Source organism: Entelurus aequoreus, linkage group LG25 (assembly GCF_033978785.1).
Source record: "Entelurus aequoreus isolate RoL-2023_Sb linkage group LG25, RoL_Eaeq_v1.1, whole genome shotgun sequence".
Classification (NCBI taxonomy): Eukaryota; Metazoa; Chordata; class Actinopteri; order Syngnathiformes; family Syngnathidae; genus Entelurus; species Entelurus aequoreus.
This window is the reverse complement of record NC_084755.1, coordinates 9041103-9060051: the sequence shown is the minus strand read 5'-3', so window position 1 is coordinate 9060051 and position 18949 is coordinate 9041103. Positions and strand designations below refer to the sequence as shown.

At 38.2% G+C, this 18949-nt stretch overlaps 1 protein-coding gene across 1 annotated transcript; it reads right to left on the bottom strand.

The window, feature by feature from the left end:
* Positions 1–17293: 17293 nt before the first annotated feature.
* On the bottom strand, positions 17294–18567 carry pvalb8 (parvalbumin 8). Its single transcript, XM_062036863.1, has 5 exons — positions 18438–18567; positions 18172–18242; positions 17684–17816; positions 17496–17605; positions 17294–17416 (listed from the first exon to the last, which is right to left on the bottom strand). Exons 2-5 carry the CDS (start codon positions 18230–18232, stop codon positions 17391–17393), a joined length of 330 nt encoding a protein of 109 aa, XP_061892847.1. The 5' UTR covers positions 18233–18242; positions 18438–18567; the 3' UTR covers positions 17294–17390.
* Positions 18568–18949: the final 382 nt, after the last annotated feature.

Below are 18949 nucleotides of genomic sequence, written 5' to 3'. Positions count from 1 at the left end.
AACTCTTAATCCAAATGTTAAATCTAAATCTTAATTCGACACTCAAATGTTTAATCTAAATCTAAATGTTAAATCTAAATGTTGAATCTAAATCTAAATGTTAAATCTAAATGTTGAATCTAAATCTAAATGTTGAATCTAAATCTAAAGGTTAACTCTAAATCGAAATGTTAAATCTAAAGCTTAATTTGACACTTAAATGTTGACTCTAAATCTAAATGTTGAATCTGAATCTAAATGTTGAATCTAAATGTTGAATCTAAATCTAAATGTTGAATTGAAATCTAAAGGTTAACTCTAAATCCAAATGTTAAATCTAAATCTTAATTCAACACTTAAATGTTGAATCTAAATCTAAATGTCAAATCTAAATGTTAAATCTAAATGTTAAATTTAAATGTGGATTCTGAATCTAAATGTTGAATCTAAATCTAAAGGTTAACTCTAAATCCAAATGTTAAATCTAAATCTTAATTTGACACTTAAATGTTGACTCTAAATCAACATAAATCAACATCTAAATGTTGACTCTGAATCTAAATGTTAAATCTAAATGTTCAATCTGAATCTAAATGTTAAATCTAAATGTTGAATGTAAATCTAAATGTTGAATCTAAATCTACAGTAAATGTTGAATCTAAATCTAAATGTTAACTCTAAATCCAAATATTAAATCTAAAGCTTAATTCGACACTTAAATGTTGAATCTAAATCTAAATGTTAAATCTAAATGTTGAATCTGAATCTAAATGTTACATCTAAATGTTGAATCTAAATCTAAATGTTGAATCTAAATCTAAAGGTTAACTCTAAATCCAAATGTTAAATCTAAATGTTGAATCTAAATCTAAATGTTAAATGTAAATGTTGAATCTAAATCTATATGTTGAATCTACATCTAAATGTTAACTTTAAATCCAAATGTTAAATCTAAATGTTAAATCTAAATCCATATGTTGAATCTAAATCTAAATGTTAACTCTAAATCCAAATGTTAAATCTAAATGTTGAATCTAAATCTAAATGTTAACTCTAAATCCAAATGTTAAATCTAAATGTTGAATCTAAATCTAAATGTTAAGTGTAAACATTGAATCTGAATGTAAATGTTGAATCTGAATCCAAACTGTAAATATAAATGTTGAATCTGAATCCAAATGTTAAATCTAAATGTTAAATCTAAATCCATATGTTGAATCTAAATCTAAATGTTAACTCTAAATCCAAATGTTAAATTTAAATGTTGAATCTAAATCTAAATGTTAACTCTAAATCCAAATGTTAAATCTAAATGTTGAATCTAAATCTAAATGTTAAGTGTAAACATTGAATCTGAATGTAAATGTTGAATCTGAATCCAAACTGTAAATATAAATGTTGAATCTGAATCTAAATGTTAAATCTAAATGTTGAATCTAAATCTAAATGTTTACTCTAAATCCAAATGTTGAATCTAAATGTTGAATCGAAATCTAAATGTGAAATGTAAATGTTTAATCAGAATCTAAATGTTGAATCTGAATACAAACGTTAAATCTAAATGTTGAATCTGAATCAAAACGTTAAATCTAAATGTTTCATCTGAATCTAAATGTTAAATCTAAATGTTCAATCTAAATTTAAATGTTGAATCTATATTTAAATGTCAAATCTAAATGTTAAATCTAAATGTTGAATCTGAATCTAAATGTTAAATCTAAATGTTGAATCTGAATCTAAATGTTGAATCTAAATCTAAATTCTAAATCTAAATGTTAAATCTAAATGCTGATTCTGAATCTAAATATTAAATCTAAATGTCGAATCTAAATCTAAATGTCGAATCTAAATCTAAATGTCGAATCTAAATCAAAATGTTGAATATAAATTTTAATATTGAGTTGAATTTGAAATGTCGAGTCTAAGTGCTGAATCTTACATTTATATCTAAATCTTAAATGTAAATCTTAGATGTAAACATGAGCGTTAAATTTTAAATCAAACCCAAATGTTAAATCTCAATATACATGTTAAATGTATACATCTAAATGTTAAATCTCAACCTAAATCTAAATCCAAATCTTAAATGTAGATCTCTAAATGTGAGCGCTAACTGTTAAATCTAAACTTAAATGTGATTTAAAAAAATGAGTTTAATGTACTAAAAGAGTGTCAAAAGTTAGAAAAGTGTGCTAAAAGTGAGAAGTATATTTACTAGAAAAGTGTGGCTGAGTTTTAACATTCGGCACCCCATAGAGAGGTTGGTGTCACTCGTGTTGTCAATCAGAACTTTATTAGCGACGTCCTGCAGCCCGTAACGTCAACAAAGCAGCCGCAACATTTAAAGAGGCTAATGTTTCAATCACCAGCTGTGATTCTTTGACCCGATCAGAACACGGCAACACAACCCACCAGCAGGAAGCAATTTAAGAGGCCTGACTTGGTTCTGTTTCTACGTTGACGTGTCCCCCTTGTGGTCACCGCCTTTCCCCGCGTTGTGCTTTATTTATTTATCTTTCCGCCTGAGCTACATCTATGGGACATAATGCTGCCATGTGTAACTTGAGGGGGGCAGCTGAAACCTGACAGTGACGAGCGGGAGCCTAAATGATGCACGAACAAGGAATAATGAACTTTTTAAGGCTGTGAGAGGGCGGATGCAACTCTGGCCTTGTGGAGGCGGACCTTGTCTAGGGGTTGAGGTCGTGTCATGTCGGTTGTGGGTAATGAGCCAACTAACATTACATTGTTGTGAAGAAACACCGGTGCTTCAGGTTCATTAAATCACATAATAATGATAATAATAATAAAGCAGTGTTTCCCACACATTCATTTATTTGTGGCGGCCCGCCACGAAAGAATTACGTCCGCCACAAATTAAAAAAAAAAATATATATATATATTTTTATTTTTTTTATTTTTATTTTTATTTTTTTTATTTATTTTTTATTTTTTGGTCCTCTCCAGCTTCTCAGGCAAATCATATAGTTGATGTAGATGCCCATATCGGCTGTTCAGATTTACTTTACAAAAGAGAAGTGTAGGATACTTCTCTTGTTGCCTTATTTGTATTTGACTTTATTAAATGTATTTATATTAGAAACACAACATGTGTATATAACAAAGGGTGCAAAGTCTGCAGGCAGTAGGAAACACATGGTTAAGTGTAGGGAGTAAAACTGATGACAGTCTAAAGTTCAAGATTTTTGGAGCTCTTTGTTCAGTGGATCAGATGTTTGATGAAGCTCTGTGTCTATCTACCACCACTACTGTTTTCTGTTTATTTGTTACTGACTGTGGCAGGACACCTCTGCCTCTGTTTCACTTTATGTTGCTGGTAAATAACATGATTGTAGTAGTAGGCTCAAGTTAAATTATTTAGTATGCACTAATTAAAGGGGCAGAGCTTTATGAGACATTTTAGCTTTTATATTTTATAAGATATATTTTTTGTAAGAACCACAATTAATAAATATATTTCAGTGAATAACTTATTGTTAGAATCTGTATATAAATATGTACATAAAGTGTTGTAATTATATTTGAAAATGGATGGATGGATGGACGTTTAAAACAAAACTGTTATTATTAATTAATAAGTATACATTTTTTGAGCCTTTTTAGAGAAAATCATATCATTGTAGTAAATTATGCAAATTACTTGATGATGTCATGGTGACCACGCCCATATCCACGCCCCCACCGCCACAGGTATCTTGGCAGTTTATGGGAAACACTGTAAAGGTTCATTAAACATGTTTAAAACATCCATCACATAATAATAATAATAGGTTTTATTTGTAAAAAGTACTTTACATTGAACAAACAACCTCAAAGTGCTACAGTGCATTTAAAAAACAACAACACTAGAACCACAAATAGCTGCCCCCAACAAGTAAAATAAATAGTAAAACAATTAAAACTAGAACAGCTTAATAGCTACAACTAGCACACATATATCTAAAAAAAAAAAAAGGCTTTTTTAAAAAAGAAGGTGTGGAGGTTGCCCTCCAGTGGGTTCTTTGGACCACCACACACTGCCACCAGAGCCCGGATCAGGGGTACAAAGGTTTTGCTTTCCAGCAAGCTGTCTTTACTGCGTTTGTGTCCCTCTGTGTCTCTCTGGCTCCCACTCCAGCTCCAACTACGTGTCTCGTTTTTTATAGCTATATTAGTCTATTTATACCTGCATTGTCCTTTCCATCATTGTAACTGAGCTACTGTGTTGAACAATTTCCCTTGTGGATCATTAAAGTTTGTCTATGTCTAAGTCTAAGTCTAAGTCCCGGCTGCTGCTAATAAAGGCGACGGGTGATTAGATAACAAGGCCCACCCGGGCCATCCACTCACCTGTCGCTGTCTTCGAGTTTTATTATTCATAGTTTGCTTAACATTAATAGAATATTCTTATGTGCTATAAGTGACCAGACGTCCGAGATCAAAACTGGGAATATAATCCCATAGAAGGGGGAAAAAAAACGGTCAGCTATTTTTAAGTTGAAGAAACAATATGATTAAGTTATATATACATGCGTATATCCTACATAAACAATGTATGAATACATTAGATATCTATATATCTATATTTTTAAGGCTGTGACAGGGCGGATGCAACTACTGACCTTGTGGAGGCGGACCTTGTCAAGGGGTTGAGGTCGTGTCATGTCGGTTGTAGGTAATGAGCCAACTAACATTACATTGTTGTGAAGAAACACAGGTGCTTCATGTTCATTAAGCGTCTTTAAAACATCCATCACATAATAATGACAATAACAATAATAATAGATTTTATTTGTAAAAGCACTTTACATTGAACAAACAACCTCATTTAAAAAACAATGCTAGAACCACAAATAGCTGCCCCCGACAAGTAAAATAAATAGTAAAAAAAAAAATTAAAACTAGAACAGCTTAATAGCTAAAACTAGCATACATATATTTTTTTTAAAAAAAAGCTTTTTTAAAAAAGAAGGTGTGGAGGTTGCCCTCCAGTGGGTTCCTCGGACCACCACACACTGCCACGAGAGCCCGGATCAGGGGTACAACCATTTTTATTTTCATAAAAATGGTGCAAAGGTTTTGCTTTCCAGCAAGCTATCTTTTCTGCATTCGTGTCCCTCTGTGTCTCTCTGGCTCCCACTCCAGCTCCGACTACGTGTCTCGTCCCGGCTGCTGCTAATAAAGGCGACACTGTCAGGCTAGTCCCTGACAGTTTGGTTTTGTTTTAGTTTTTCCTCTGTGTTTGTCTTCATTTCCTGTCAACGCTTTTATTTTGGCTGTTTCCTGCTTGTCTCCCCGAGCGCTGTTTCCCCGCAGCTGCGGCTGATTGGCACCTGGCCACACCTGGTGTCAATCAGCCAGCTGCTATTTAAACCTGCCTTGCCCTCCAGTCTGTGCTGGAGTATTGTCATGAATACTTGTCGTCGTCATAACTACCTGTCCTTGACGCTGTCGTCATAGCGGTAAGCTGTTCCTTATAGCTATTTACAGTTTGCTGTCTCCTAGCTCTTTTGTTTCATGTTTTCCTGTTAGCTAGATCTTGTTAGCCATTAGCTGTTTCCAGTTTTTCTGTTTGCTGGATCCTGTTTCTCGTTTTCCAGTTTGGCTGTTCCTGCTTCCTGGTATGTGTTTTTTCCTAATTTCATGGACATTAAATAATGTTTTCCTGCACCAAGCCTGCCTTCTCTGCATCTTGGGGTTCGTCACCAACACCATGTGACAGACACACTGCAAAAAGTCAGTGTTCAAAAACAAGAAAAAAAACAAAACAAAAATTAGGGGTATTTTATTTGAACTAAGCAAAATTATCTGCCAACAGAACAAGAAAATTTGGCTTGTCAAGACTTTCCAAAACAAGTAAAATTAAAGCTGCAAGCAGCGATGGACGGGACCGACTTTGAGGGCTCATAAAATCTAAACCGAAGCAGACATTAAAACTCTTTCATCAACTTTTAATCAGAAGGGTTCAATCTATCTCCTGTGCTAATTTGAAGCCGACACGACAAACGCGCTCAGAGGAGATAATGTTTGAAAAAAGGTGACTGTTTTTAGTCAACTTTTGTTTTGAAGGGGAAATTGCAAACTTCTTGTTGATTTTTGCTGGGGGTTGTGAGTGAATGAAATCTAGGTCTAAGTGAGACCTACATAGAGGTTTTTGTTTCATGTCTCTATGACATTCCTACTGGGAGTTAGAGCGCAATTTTGAGTTTTGGGGTTTGGTTTTTTGATCAGATCGCAATTTTTGCCAGTCCTGATGTGTGTGTCCAATTTGGTGGGTTTTGAAGCATGTTAAGGGGGTCAAATTACAGCTCAAAGAGGCGGCGGAATAATAATAAAACGCTAGAAATACAATAGGGTCCTCTGTCCCAAAGGGACTCGGTCCCTAATTAGCTAATTTCAATGAACCCAAAAATACCTTTTTAAAATAAGTATATTCTCACTAATAACAACTGTACTACTATATGAGTACATATTTTCTATTGTTTCATTGAAAATAAAACAGCAAAGTCCATTTGGCTGTCATCTGTTTTAATTATGAGACACAACTGTGTCAAAAATCATGATTATTTTTTTTTACATGCTTGAAATAAGAAATGATTGCTTTAAAAAAGTAGTTTTATACTTGTGAGTGTTGATGACACAGCTTTGCAACAGTTGATATTCTAGTTTCAAGCATGTTTTACTCAATATAGGTCATCAAATCTCAGCAACAAGCTGTAATATCTTACTGAGATCATTTAGGACCAAAACCCTTAAAACAAGTAAAACATAACTAACATAAAATCTGCTTAGTGAGAAGAATTATCTTATCAGACAGAAAATAAGCAAATATCACCCTTATTTGAGATATTTCATCTTACTTAGATTTCAGTTTTTGCAGTGCAGGTGATTAGATAACAGGGCCCACCTGGGCCATCCACTCACCTGCCGCTGTCGTCGAGGCCGGTCCTTGCAAACCCCGTTCCGCGGCAGTCCCCCAGGCCACGCCCCCCCCCTCCACTTAAAGGTTTTTAAGCCTTTTTTTTAAAGTATTCACAGTCTGTGGTGCCCTGAGCTGGTCAGGGAGAGCGTTCCAACAAACTGGGAGCGGCGGAGCAGAACGCCCGGTCTCCCATAGTTCGGAGGTTGGAGGAGGTTAGCCTGTCCGGAGAGGGGGTGTCGTGTGGAGGGTTTGGGGGTGAGCAGTTCTTTGAGGTAGAGGGGGGCATTTCCATGGAGGCACTGGTGATTTAGTAGGGAGACTTTGTATTCCATCCTGAGTGGAACAGGAAATAATATTTAGAGTGGCTAAATAAATAAAATGCCTCCATCCATCCTGTAATCCATCATTTAATGCCATGTTAGTTAGTCCTGCTACGCCTTTAAACACCAACCACAATAGTTCGCCTCCATTATTTAGCAAGTCAAATCGAGTTTGCCAGCGTCTCTAATTGTGTTTTCTCACGTGGAAAATTCTGCAGTGCCTCACAACAATAGCTATTGACGCGTCTTACGCAACACCTCCCTGCTCACAGGTTTAATTAGCGCACACGCCCAGTGTTTGACAACACCCTTCAATAGTACATATGAGCAAAACTTTAGGTACACCCACACAATGTAACACGAGCCCAGGCGAGAGTATTCTGCCTATACATGGTTGATGTCATTTCCACATTATGCTTACCAATCGGTGCTTGCCAAGTTATTACACCAACTACACCAAAAGGGTATTACAACTGTATTGACAAATATTTTAAAAACATAATTAAAGGACATTTTTTAATTACGGTATAATATTACAAAATACAAAACCCAAAACCAGTGAAGTTGGCACGTTGTGTAAATGGTAAATAAAAACAGAATACAATGATTTGCAAATCCTTTTCAACTTATATTCAATTGAATAAACTACAAAGTCAAGATATTTAATGTTCCAACAGAGAAACATATTTTTTTTGTTGCAAATAATCATTAACTTAGAATTTAATGGCAGCAACACATTGCAAAAAAGTTCTTGCCACTGTGTTACATGGCCTTTCCTTTTAACAACACTCAGTAAACGTTTGGGAACTGGGGAGACCAACTTTTGAAGCTTTTCAGGTGGAATTCTTTCCCATTCTTGCTTGATGTGCAGTTTAAGTTGTTCAACAGTCCGGGGGTCTCCGTTGTGGTATTATAGGCTTCATATTGCGCCACAGGTCTGGACTACAGGCAGGCCAGTCTAGTACCCGCACTATTTTACTACGAAGCCACGCTGTTGTAACACGTGGCTTGGCATTGTCTTGCTGAAATAAGCAGGGGCGTCCATGATAACGTTGCTTGGATGGCAACATATGTTGCTCCAAAACCTGTATGTACACTACCGTCCAAAAGTTTGGGGTCACCCAAACAATTTTGTGGAATAGCCTTCATTTCTAAGAACAAGAATAGACTGTGGAGTTTCAGATGAAAGTTCTCTTTTTCTGGCCATTTTGAGCGTTTAATTGACCCCACAAATGTGATGCTCCAGAAACTCAATCTGCTCAAAGGAAGGGCAGTTTTGTAGCTTCTGTAACGAGCTAAACTGTTTTCAGATGTGTGAACATGATTGCACAAGGGTTTTCTAATCATCAATTAGCCTTCTGAGCCAATGAGCAAACACATTGTACCATTAGAACACTGGAGTGATAGTTTCTGGAAATGGGCCTCTATACACCTATGTAGATATTGCACCAAAAAACAGACATTTGCAGCTAGAATAGTCATTTACCACATTAGCAATGTATAGAGTGTATTTCTTTAAAGTTAAGACTAGTTTAAAGTTATCTTCATTGTAAAGTACAGTGCTTTTCCTTCAAAAATAAGGACATTTCAATGTGACCCCAAACTTTTGAACGGTAGTGTACCTTTCAGCATTAATGGTGCCTTCACAGATGTGTAAGTTACCCATGTCTTGGGCACTAATACACCCCCATACCATCACACATGCTGGATTTTCAACTTTGGGCCTGTAACAATCCGGATGGTTCTTTTCCTCTTTGGTCCGGAGGACACGACGTCCACAGTTTCCAAAAACAAATTGAAATGTGGACTCGTCAGACCACAGAACACGAGGCGAGCTCATTAAGCGAGGTACTCTATTTATATTTATTGTGTTGTTTACTGGCTAATTGTATTTGACTTCATTTTACTTTATATATTTAATTTAATGTGAATTAATCAAATTATTTTTGATGAGAATTGTTGTAATTAATAGGCAGCGTGGTGGAACACGGGTTAGTGTGCCTCACAGGAAGAAGGTCCTGGGTTCGATCCCTGGGCTCGGGGTTTGCATGTGTGGGTTTTACTTCATTTTTTAAATTACATTTATTTTTATTTAAAATGAGTTTTTATTCAATGTTTATGTCTAGAACTCCTATTTACAATATACATCATGTATGGCTATTAATATGTGCATGGCCTATCACTGATTAATGAAGGGAAGTAGCAGACATACAGTCGTGGTCATAAGTTTACATACACTTGTAAAGAACATAATGTCATGGCTGTATCGAGTTTCCAATCATTTCTATAACTCTTATATTTTTGTGATAGAGTGATTGGAGCACATACTTTTTGGTCACAAAAAACATTCATAAAGTTTGGTTCTTTTATGAATTTATTATGGGTCTACTGAAAATGTGAGCAAATCTGCTGGGTCAAAAGTATACATACAGCTAAATTTGTTGGTTTTCTGACATGGACTTGTTTCTTCAGCATTGTCCACACGTTTAAGTCAGGACTTTGGGAAGGCCATTCTAAAACCTTAATTCTAGCCTGATTTAGCCATTCCTTTACCACTTTTGACGTGTGTTTGGGGTCATTGTCCTGTTGGAACACCCAACTGCGCTCAAGACCCGACCTCCGGGCTGATGATTTTAGGTTGTCCTGAAGAATTTGGAGGTAATCCTCTTTTTTCATTGTCCCATTTACTCTCTGTAAAGCACCAGTTCCCTTGGCAACAAAACAGGCCCAGAGCATAATACTACCACCACCATGCTTGACGGTAGGAATGGTGTTCCTGGGATTAAAGGCCTCACCTTTTCTCCTCCAAACATATTGCTGGGTATTGTGGCCAAACATCTCAATTTTTGTTTCATCTGACATCACATGGACAAAGATAAGATCTTCGGGAGGAAAGTTCTGTGGTCAGATGAAACAAAAATTGAGCTGTTTGGCCACAATACCCAGCAATATGATTGGAGGAGAAAAGGTGAGGCCTTTAATCCCAGGAACACCATGCCTACCGTCAAGCATGGTGGTGGTAGTATTATGCTCTGGGCCTGTTTTGCTGCCAATGGAACTGGTGCTTTACAGAGAGTAAATGGGACCATGAAAAAGGAGGATTACCTCCAAATTCTTCAGGACAACCTAAAATCATCAGCCCGGAGGTTGGGTCTTGGGCGCAGTTGGGCGTTCCAACGGGACAATGACCCCAAACACACGTCAAAAGTGGTAAAGGAATGGCTAAATCAGGCTAGAATGAAGGTTTTAGAATGGCCTTCCCAAAGTCCTGACTTAAACGTGTGGACAATGCTGAAGAAACAAGTCCATGTCAGAAAACCAACACATTTAGCTGAACTGCACCAATTTTGTCAAGAGGAGTGGTCAAAAATTCAAGCAGAAGAAGTAAAACTTGCCAAGGGACATGTAAGCAAATATTAACATTGCTGTATGTATACTTTTGACCCAGCACATTTGCTCACATTTTCAGTAAACCCATAATAAATTCATAAAATAACCAAACTTTATGAATGTTTTTTTGTGACCAACAAGTATGTGCTCCAATCAACAACAAAAAAAGAGTTGTAGAAATGATTGGAAACTCAAGACAGCCATGACATTATGTTCTTTACAAGTGTATGTAAACTTTTGACCAGGACTGTACATACGGTATGGGCTACCCTTGAAGATGCACATTAAAGTTTCAAAGCAGCCTAATGAGTAAGGTGAGCCCGACACACCTTTTTTGATTTGACTTTTTGAGAAAACAATGCAGTGAAAGCATCAATTATTGATTATCTGAAGCAGATAATCAGGCATGTTAATCCCAAATGTCTTATTTTGACATAATTCCGCTATGTACAGTACAAGACACGTGAATTATTCCGTACTATTCAGTCAGTTGGTGTTGGCTCACATTTCCTTCATGTTTACCACTCGCTGCTCCGAGCCTGCAGGGGTCACACAACCATTGTTCCTCCCCCCAAAGGCTTCTCTTACCTGGAGGCTGGCTTCCACATCCTTGTCTCTTAATGCACATTAGACAGACGCGGTTATATTTTTATTTTCTTCTTCTTTATGCAAATGAATACCAAACTGTGACAATTTGTCGAGGTGTGAGGGATTGGCAACAGTACAAAACCAATAACCAGTGAAGTTGGCACGTTGTGTATATGGTAAATAAAAACAGAATACAAGGATTTGCAAATTCTCTTCAATTTATATTCAATGAATAATAATAATAGATTTTAATTGTAAAAAGCACTTTACATTGAGTAAACAAACTCAAAGTACTGCAGTGTATTAAAAAAAAAAAAGATAATTAAAAAAAAAGTATAATAAATAAAAATAAAAACTAGAACAGCCTAATAGCTAAAACTAGTATGCATACATCTAAAAAAAAAAAAAAAAAGGCTTTTTTAAAAGCATCCACAGTCTGTGGTGCCCTCAGGTGGTCAGGGAGAGCGTTCCACAGACTGGGAGCGGCAAAGCCGAAATCCCGGTCTCCCATTGTTCGTGGCTTTGTCCTCGGAGGTTGGAGGACGGGTATATATTTCCCCCGTTAGCCTATACGCCGACGTGTCATTGACCGGGCTAGCATGCTAAGCATTACACTAGGAGCAACGCACCATCACACTAAGCCTTCGTTGAAGGAACGTACTAGCTTTGTTAGACAAGATCATAGACTGTATTGGACAGTGTAGTTTACATAGGAAATGTCAATTTCCATTTATTACAAGTAGTAATAAAACGTAAATGCCTGACTTACCTATTAAGGAAGAAATTAGCAAGTTTGGCGCCAGATGAAAAAAATCTTCTCTTCCTTTTAATACAAATCCTTGTTTTGTTCCTGGCTTTGTCATGAATAAGTTGAGAATCGTAACGAGACCTTTTAGATGTATTAAAGTCTGACATTTTTAGTAACTTTACCAGTGGCAGTAGCTAGACGTAGATGGCGGTGCGTAACTGGCAACCCGGATGTGACACACTCACCGACTTTCTAATTGGTCAAACGGTGGAGGGCGGGACATCGAAATTCAAACCATAACAGGATTTCGGGGCTGTAAATCTAATTTTGAAATGAGCATATCCCGGCTAATGACTTCAGGGGCGGTACCTCTGGATTGGCAGACCGGGGTGGTTCCTCTCTATAAGAAGGGGAACCGGAGGGTGTGTTCCAACTATCGTGGGATCACACTCCTCAGCCTTCCCGGTAAGGTCTATTCAGGTGTACTGGAGAGGAGGCTACGCCGGATAGTCGAACCTTGGATTTGTGGTTTTCGTCCTGGTCGTGGAACTGTGGACCAGCTCTATACTCTCGGCAGGGTCTTTGAGGGTGCATGGGAGTTTGCCCAACCAGTCTACATGTGCTTTGTGGACTTGGAGAAGGCATTCGACGTGTCCCTCGGGAAGTCCTGTGGGGAGTGCTCAGAGAGTATGGGGTATCGGACTGTCTGATTGTGGCGGTCCGCTCCCTGTACGATCAGTGTCAGAGCTGGGTCCGCATTGCTGGCAGTAAGTCGAACACGTTTCTAGTGAGGGTTGAACTCCGCCAAGGCTGCCCTTTGTCACCGATTCTGTTCATAACTTTTATGGACAGAATTTCTAGGCGCAGTCAAGGTGTTGAGGGGATCCGGTTTGGTGGCTGCAGGATTAGGTCTCTGCTTTTTGCAGATGATGTGGTCCTGATGGCTTCATCTGGCCAGGATCTTCAGCTCTCACTGGATCGGTTCGCAGCTGAGTGTGAAGCGACTGGGATGAGAATCAGCACCTCCAAGTCCGAGTCCATGGTTCTCGCCCGGAAAAGGGTGGAGTGCCATCTTCGGGTTGGGGAGGAGACCCTGCCCCAAGTGGAGGAGTTCAAGTACCTCGGAGTCTTGTTCACGAGTGAGGGAAGAGTGGGTGGTGAGATCGACAGGCGGATCGGTGCGGCGTCTTCGGTAATGCGGACGCTGTATCGATCCGTTGTGGTGAAGAAGGAGCTGAGCCGCAAGGCAAAGCTCTCAATTTACCGGTCGATCTACGTTCCCATCCTCACCTATGGTCATGAGCTTTGGGTTATGACCGAAAGGACAAGATCATGGGTACAAGCGGCCGAAATGAGTTTCCTCCGCCGGGTGGCGGGGCTCTCCCTTAGAGATAGGGTGAGAAGCTCTGTCATCCGGGAGGAGCTCAAAGTAAAGCCGCTGCTCCTCCACATCGAGAGGAGCCAGATGAGGTGGTTCAGGCATCTGGTCAGGATGCCTCCCGAACGCCTCTCTAGGGAGGTGTTTAGGGCACGTCCGACCAGTAGGAGGCCACGGGGAAGACCCAGGACATGTTGGGAAGACTGTGTCTCCCGGCTGACCTGGGAACGCCTCGGGATCCCCCGGGAAGAGCTGGACGAAGTGGCTGGGGAGAGGGAAGACTTGGCTTCCCTGCTTAGGCTGCTGCCCCCGAGACCCGACCTCGGATAAGCGGAAGAAGATGGTTGGATGGATGGATGGATGGATGGATGATTTATTAATGCCTGTTGACATATCAGGGCCATTTAATGATGACTTGAGATGAAATTAGCAAGTTTGGCGTCAGATGAAAAAATCTTCTCCTTCAATCGTCCTTGTTTTGTTCCTGGCTTTGTCATGAATAAGTTGAGAATCGTAACGAGGCCTTTTAGGTGTACTAAGGTCTGACATGTTTAGTAACTTTACCAGTGGCAGTAGCCAGACGTAGATGGCGGTGCGTAGCTAGCAACTTGGATGTGATTCACTCACGACTTTCTAATTGGTCAAACAGTGGAGGGCGGGACATCGAAATTCAAACCATAACAAGATTTCGGGGCTGAACCACCATTATCAGTTATAGAGGTATTTGAAAAGAACATGATTTATTAATGCCTGTTGACATATCAGGGCTATTTAATGATGACTTGACATGAAATTCTTAGATCACAATAGAACCGTCCGTTCCCCCCCCATCCCAGAATCAAAAATGGTATCACCCGGCAAACCAGGAAGTGGCTCGCTCACTAACAGACAAAGAAACAAAATATATCCCTTAAATATTTCTTTACTTTGGTTGGACACATTTCCCATTTTCCTTTTGCTGTTTAAGAGACAACTGAACCCAGGAGCAAGAATGGTAAGTTCTTGTCATTTTACACGCCCTCTGTAAACTACTACACTAGGAATAACCTGCTAGCTAAACTAACAAACAGACGACTAGACAAACATGTATTAGTTAGCTAGTAGCTATGAATGTGCTTTTGCAGCATGTACGTTTCTTTTATCTTTGACAAATAACTTGTTTATATGTGTGTGTGTGTTTTTCTGACTTATATTTGAAGCAACCATAGATATAATTAGATACGTGGCACTGAAAGTGATGACGCTACGGCCATGTGGCTAATTGAAAATGAACCATTACTTGCGTATTCCTCCATTTATCGTTAATGTAAAACATGTGGCATTTTTACAGGTTTTTTTGGTCAAAAAAATCTTTTGTGGTCCCCTTTATTTAGAAAAGTATCTAAATAATTTTAGTACCGGTACCAAAATATTGGTATCGGGACAACACTACACTAAATTAGTAAACTTACCCTTGATTTTGATCGTATTCAATAATTATATTTAATGTACTTACAGTTCAACAGGATAAACTTTTTCAAATGGTATGAAACCATGTGTTTATCACAAAGATTATTATCAAGCCTTAGGTCAGGCTGATTAGAAAAATACATTCTAAACAAATAAACTGAAAAAAAGGACTTATGAAAAAACTACATACAATTACTCTGTACTAAATTAAATAAATACAATTATACATTATTGATAAATAGATAGATAGATAGTACTTTATTGATTCCTTCAGGAGCGTTCCCTCAGGAAAATTTAAATTAAAATTCCAGCAGCAGTGTACAGAGTTGAGATCAAATTTAAAAGTAAAAAGTAAGTAATGGGGGTATAAATGGAAACAAAATGGAAAAATATTTTATATTATATATACAGTATATATATGTATATTATATATATATATATATATATATATATATATATATATATATATATATATATATATATGTATATGTATGTATGCGTGTGTTTCTTAAATGAAAAATGTAAGCGCAAATGAAAAGACAGCTTCACCACTTTAGTAATAATTTTTGCACTTAAGAAACTTCTCTATTACTTTATCTCCAGCTTTCTTCTGGGTTTTTTGCGTATTCTCATGATTGCCACAAGTGGTGGAAAAGTGTACTTTACCGTTCAAAAGTTTATGTATGTTGTTCGATGGTTCACTTGGGTTTATTCACCAAGCTAAGGTCAGGTGTCATTTGATCTGGCCTAAGGTAGGACTCCAGTGGTCAGCAACATGACATCGAAACACCCTGTTGTTCAGCATTAGAGCTATACACTGCAAAAAGTCAGTGTTCAAAAACAAGAAAAAAAAATTACAAAAATTAGGGGTATTTTATTTGAACTAAGCAAAATTATCTGCCAATAGAACAAGAAAATGTGGCTTGTCAAGACTTTCCAAAACAAGTAAAATTAGCTAACCTCAATGAACCCAAAAATACCTTAAAATAAGTATATTCTCACTAATAACAAGTGCACTTTTCTTGGTAGAAAAAAAAGAGACCTTTTTGCTCAATATGTTGTAAAATATTCTTAAATTAAGTAAATGCTAGTGCCATTATCTTGACATAATGATATGCGCTCGGCATTACTTTTTTTGAAACCAGCAAACTTACACTAAAAACTAATTTATTGTTCTTAATGGAAAGGCAACAAGGCAACCGTTTGTTACTCTTGGGGTCTACTAGCCGCTCAGGCAAATCATATGGTCTAAAAATGCATTTTTCCATCGATAACATGACATCATCGCGCCAAGTGCGTGCTCTTTCAGTCAATTAGTGCGCATATACACAGCCCGGCCCCCCGGCCAACATTTTTTTAATTGTAATTTTGAGGAATTTATCTGAATGTGCATGAATTATTTCTGTTCAAAATTGTTTCAAATGTCAAATGTTTAAATATTAACTGTCAGTTTGCTGTACTGTGCCAACTGTACTACTATTTGAGTATGTATTTTCTATTGTTTCATTGAAAATAAAACAGCAAAGTCCACTTGGCTGTCATCTGTTTTAATTATGGGACACAATTGTGTCAAAATCATGATTTTTTTAATTCATACTTGAAATAAGAAATTATTACTTAAAAAAAGTAGTTTTATACTTGTGAGTGTTGATGACACAGCTTTGCAACAGTTGATGTTCTAGTGTCAAGCATGTTTTACTCAATATACACTACCGTTCAAAAGTTTGGGGTCACCCAAACAATTTTGTGGAATAGCCTTCATTTCTAAGAACAAGAATAGACTGTCGAGTTTCAGATGAAAGTTCTCTTTTTCTGGCCATTTTGAGCGTTTAATTGACCCCACAAATGTGATGCTCCAGAAACTCAATCTGCTCAAAGGAAGGTCAGTTTTGTAGCTTCTGTAACGAGCTAAACTGTTTTCAGATGTGTGAACATGATTGCACAAGGGTTTTCTAATCATCAATTAGCCTTCTGAGCCAATGAGCAAACACATTGTACCATTAGAACACTGGAGTGATAGTTGCTGGAAATGGGCCTCTATACACCCATGTAGATATTGCACCAAAAACCAGACATTTGCAGCTAGAATAGTCATTTACCACATTAGCAATGTATAGAGTGTATTTCTTTAAAGTTAAGACTAGTTTAAAGTTATCTTCATTGAAAAGTACAGTGCTTTTCCTTCAAAAATAAGGACATTTCAATGTGACCCCAAACTTTTGAACGGTAGTGTATGTCATCAAATCTCAGCAACAAGCTGTAATATCTTACTGAGGACCAAAACACTTAAAACAAGTAAAACACTCTATCATAAAATCTGCTTAGTGAGAAGAATTATCTTATCTGACCGAAAATAAGCAAATATCCCCCTTATTTGAGATATTTAATCTTACTTATATTTCAGTTTTTGCAGTGTACAAAGATGCACAATGGAAAGCAGTCAAGGTATTCAAGTTTTAATATTTTCATTGGTCCGTGTACAGTACGTTTATCCGATGACGTCTACGTTTCTTTGGGTGGTCGTTATAAGACAAAGGGAAGAAGGACACATGATGACAAGGTGGACTGGATGGAGACTAAAGGAAGCCCTTGAAGTCATGCACTATGGAACAGTGTTTAGGATTGTACCATCGCTTGGAACTCTGCGGAGAAAAAACAAGGCGTTATCAGAAAGACGGGTAAAACAAAATAAAAAATGTTAAAGCCAATGACACCATTTACCGTCTACTCCAATCCGCCCATCGCTGTCATCGTCGGCGGCATGCATGAAGGCCTTGGTCTCTGTGTCGGTCAGGACTCGGGCGCCCGGGGAAAACCTCTGAAGAAAAAACCTGGCGCAAACAACAAGCTTCAGTTCTCCGTTTTGCATCCGCAGAATTAGTCTCTTCGTTTCTGACGGTTTCACTCACTTCAGCTCCTCCTCCTCAATGTAACCGCTTCCGTCGTTGTCCAGGATGCCGAAGACCTTCTTCACGTCCTGGGGGCTCTTCTTGGTCATGCCGCAGACCTGGAAGAACTTCTTGGGGCAGAAGGAGTCTGGTGCTGAGATGGAATAAAACAGCCAGTGTCAGTAAGTTTGTTTTGTTTTTTCTTATACAATCTAAAGCACGTAAAACATTTCCCCGCCACAATAATAAACAAAAGTTATCTTTGAGAGCGCTTTAATGTGAAGTCATGCAGTCCCATGACCGATGTTTGTCTTGCCCCCAGGAGTGTGTACTTTTTACCGCAGCCAATATTTGTGCATCTTCAGGCATATGTGGTTCTTCCGGCACGTTGTATGAAGGAAAAATGCCGATTTTGTAGCATCCCTTGCTTGCAAACACACCCGCATTCACGCCGCCATGAAATAAAAACAGTCGCGGAAAGACAGCCATGACGAAGTGGAAGTTGATACCTTGGCAGTCCTTGATGGCGCTGGCGATGGCATCAGCAGAAAGGATAGACGACAGCGACATTGTTTTCTTTCTGCAGGTGCATGGGAACGATAAACGTTGAATAACGTTGTACACAGCGTCAATAGCGAGCCAGAGAGAGGACTTTTCATAAATAAGCACAAATATCATCTATAAAATATTCCATCCTTTACAGGATAAGTCTCATGTTAGTACTTACTTAGAAGTCCCAATTCAACCCCCCCCCCCCCAAAAAAGTGCAACTTACCAAGTCAGGAGGCTTGTGGGCCAGCAGGTAACGCGGTAGAGAGAGGAGTAAGGCTGAGTGGTGACTGCTGTTGGTCAAGGTACTTTATATAGGCCGGACTGCACTGACAATAAGCTTTGCTTGAGTTACCTGTCTGTGGATCAAATTCTAACAGGCAGCCCCGATCTAGTTTCTCAGCTACCTAATTAACCTTTACTATTTATAACGCCCACTGTCCAGAAGAGAGAAGGAAACCGTGGACATCTGTAACGCCCCACCCCTCGCCAATAGCAAATTACTTCAAAAGCACCTTCTGCAACTCCTCCCCGTTGTCATCCACACAGACACCTCCTCTTTCTCCGCCATCTCCCGGCTTGATGGTTACACCGGTTATAATATAACTGCAACATATTCTGCTTTTCGCTTCCTTTCTGCTGATTCCGATCACTTCAGCCTCACCTATAGCTCTTTTCATGGACATGTCATTCTACAGGTAACAGAGTCCCAACACTCGCATACATAACAATATGCAC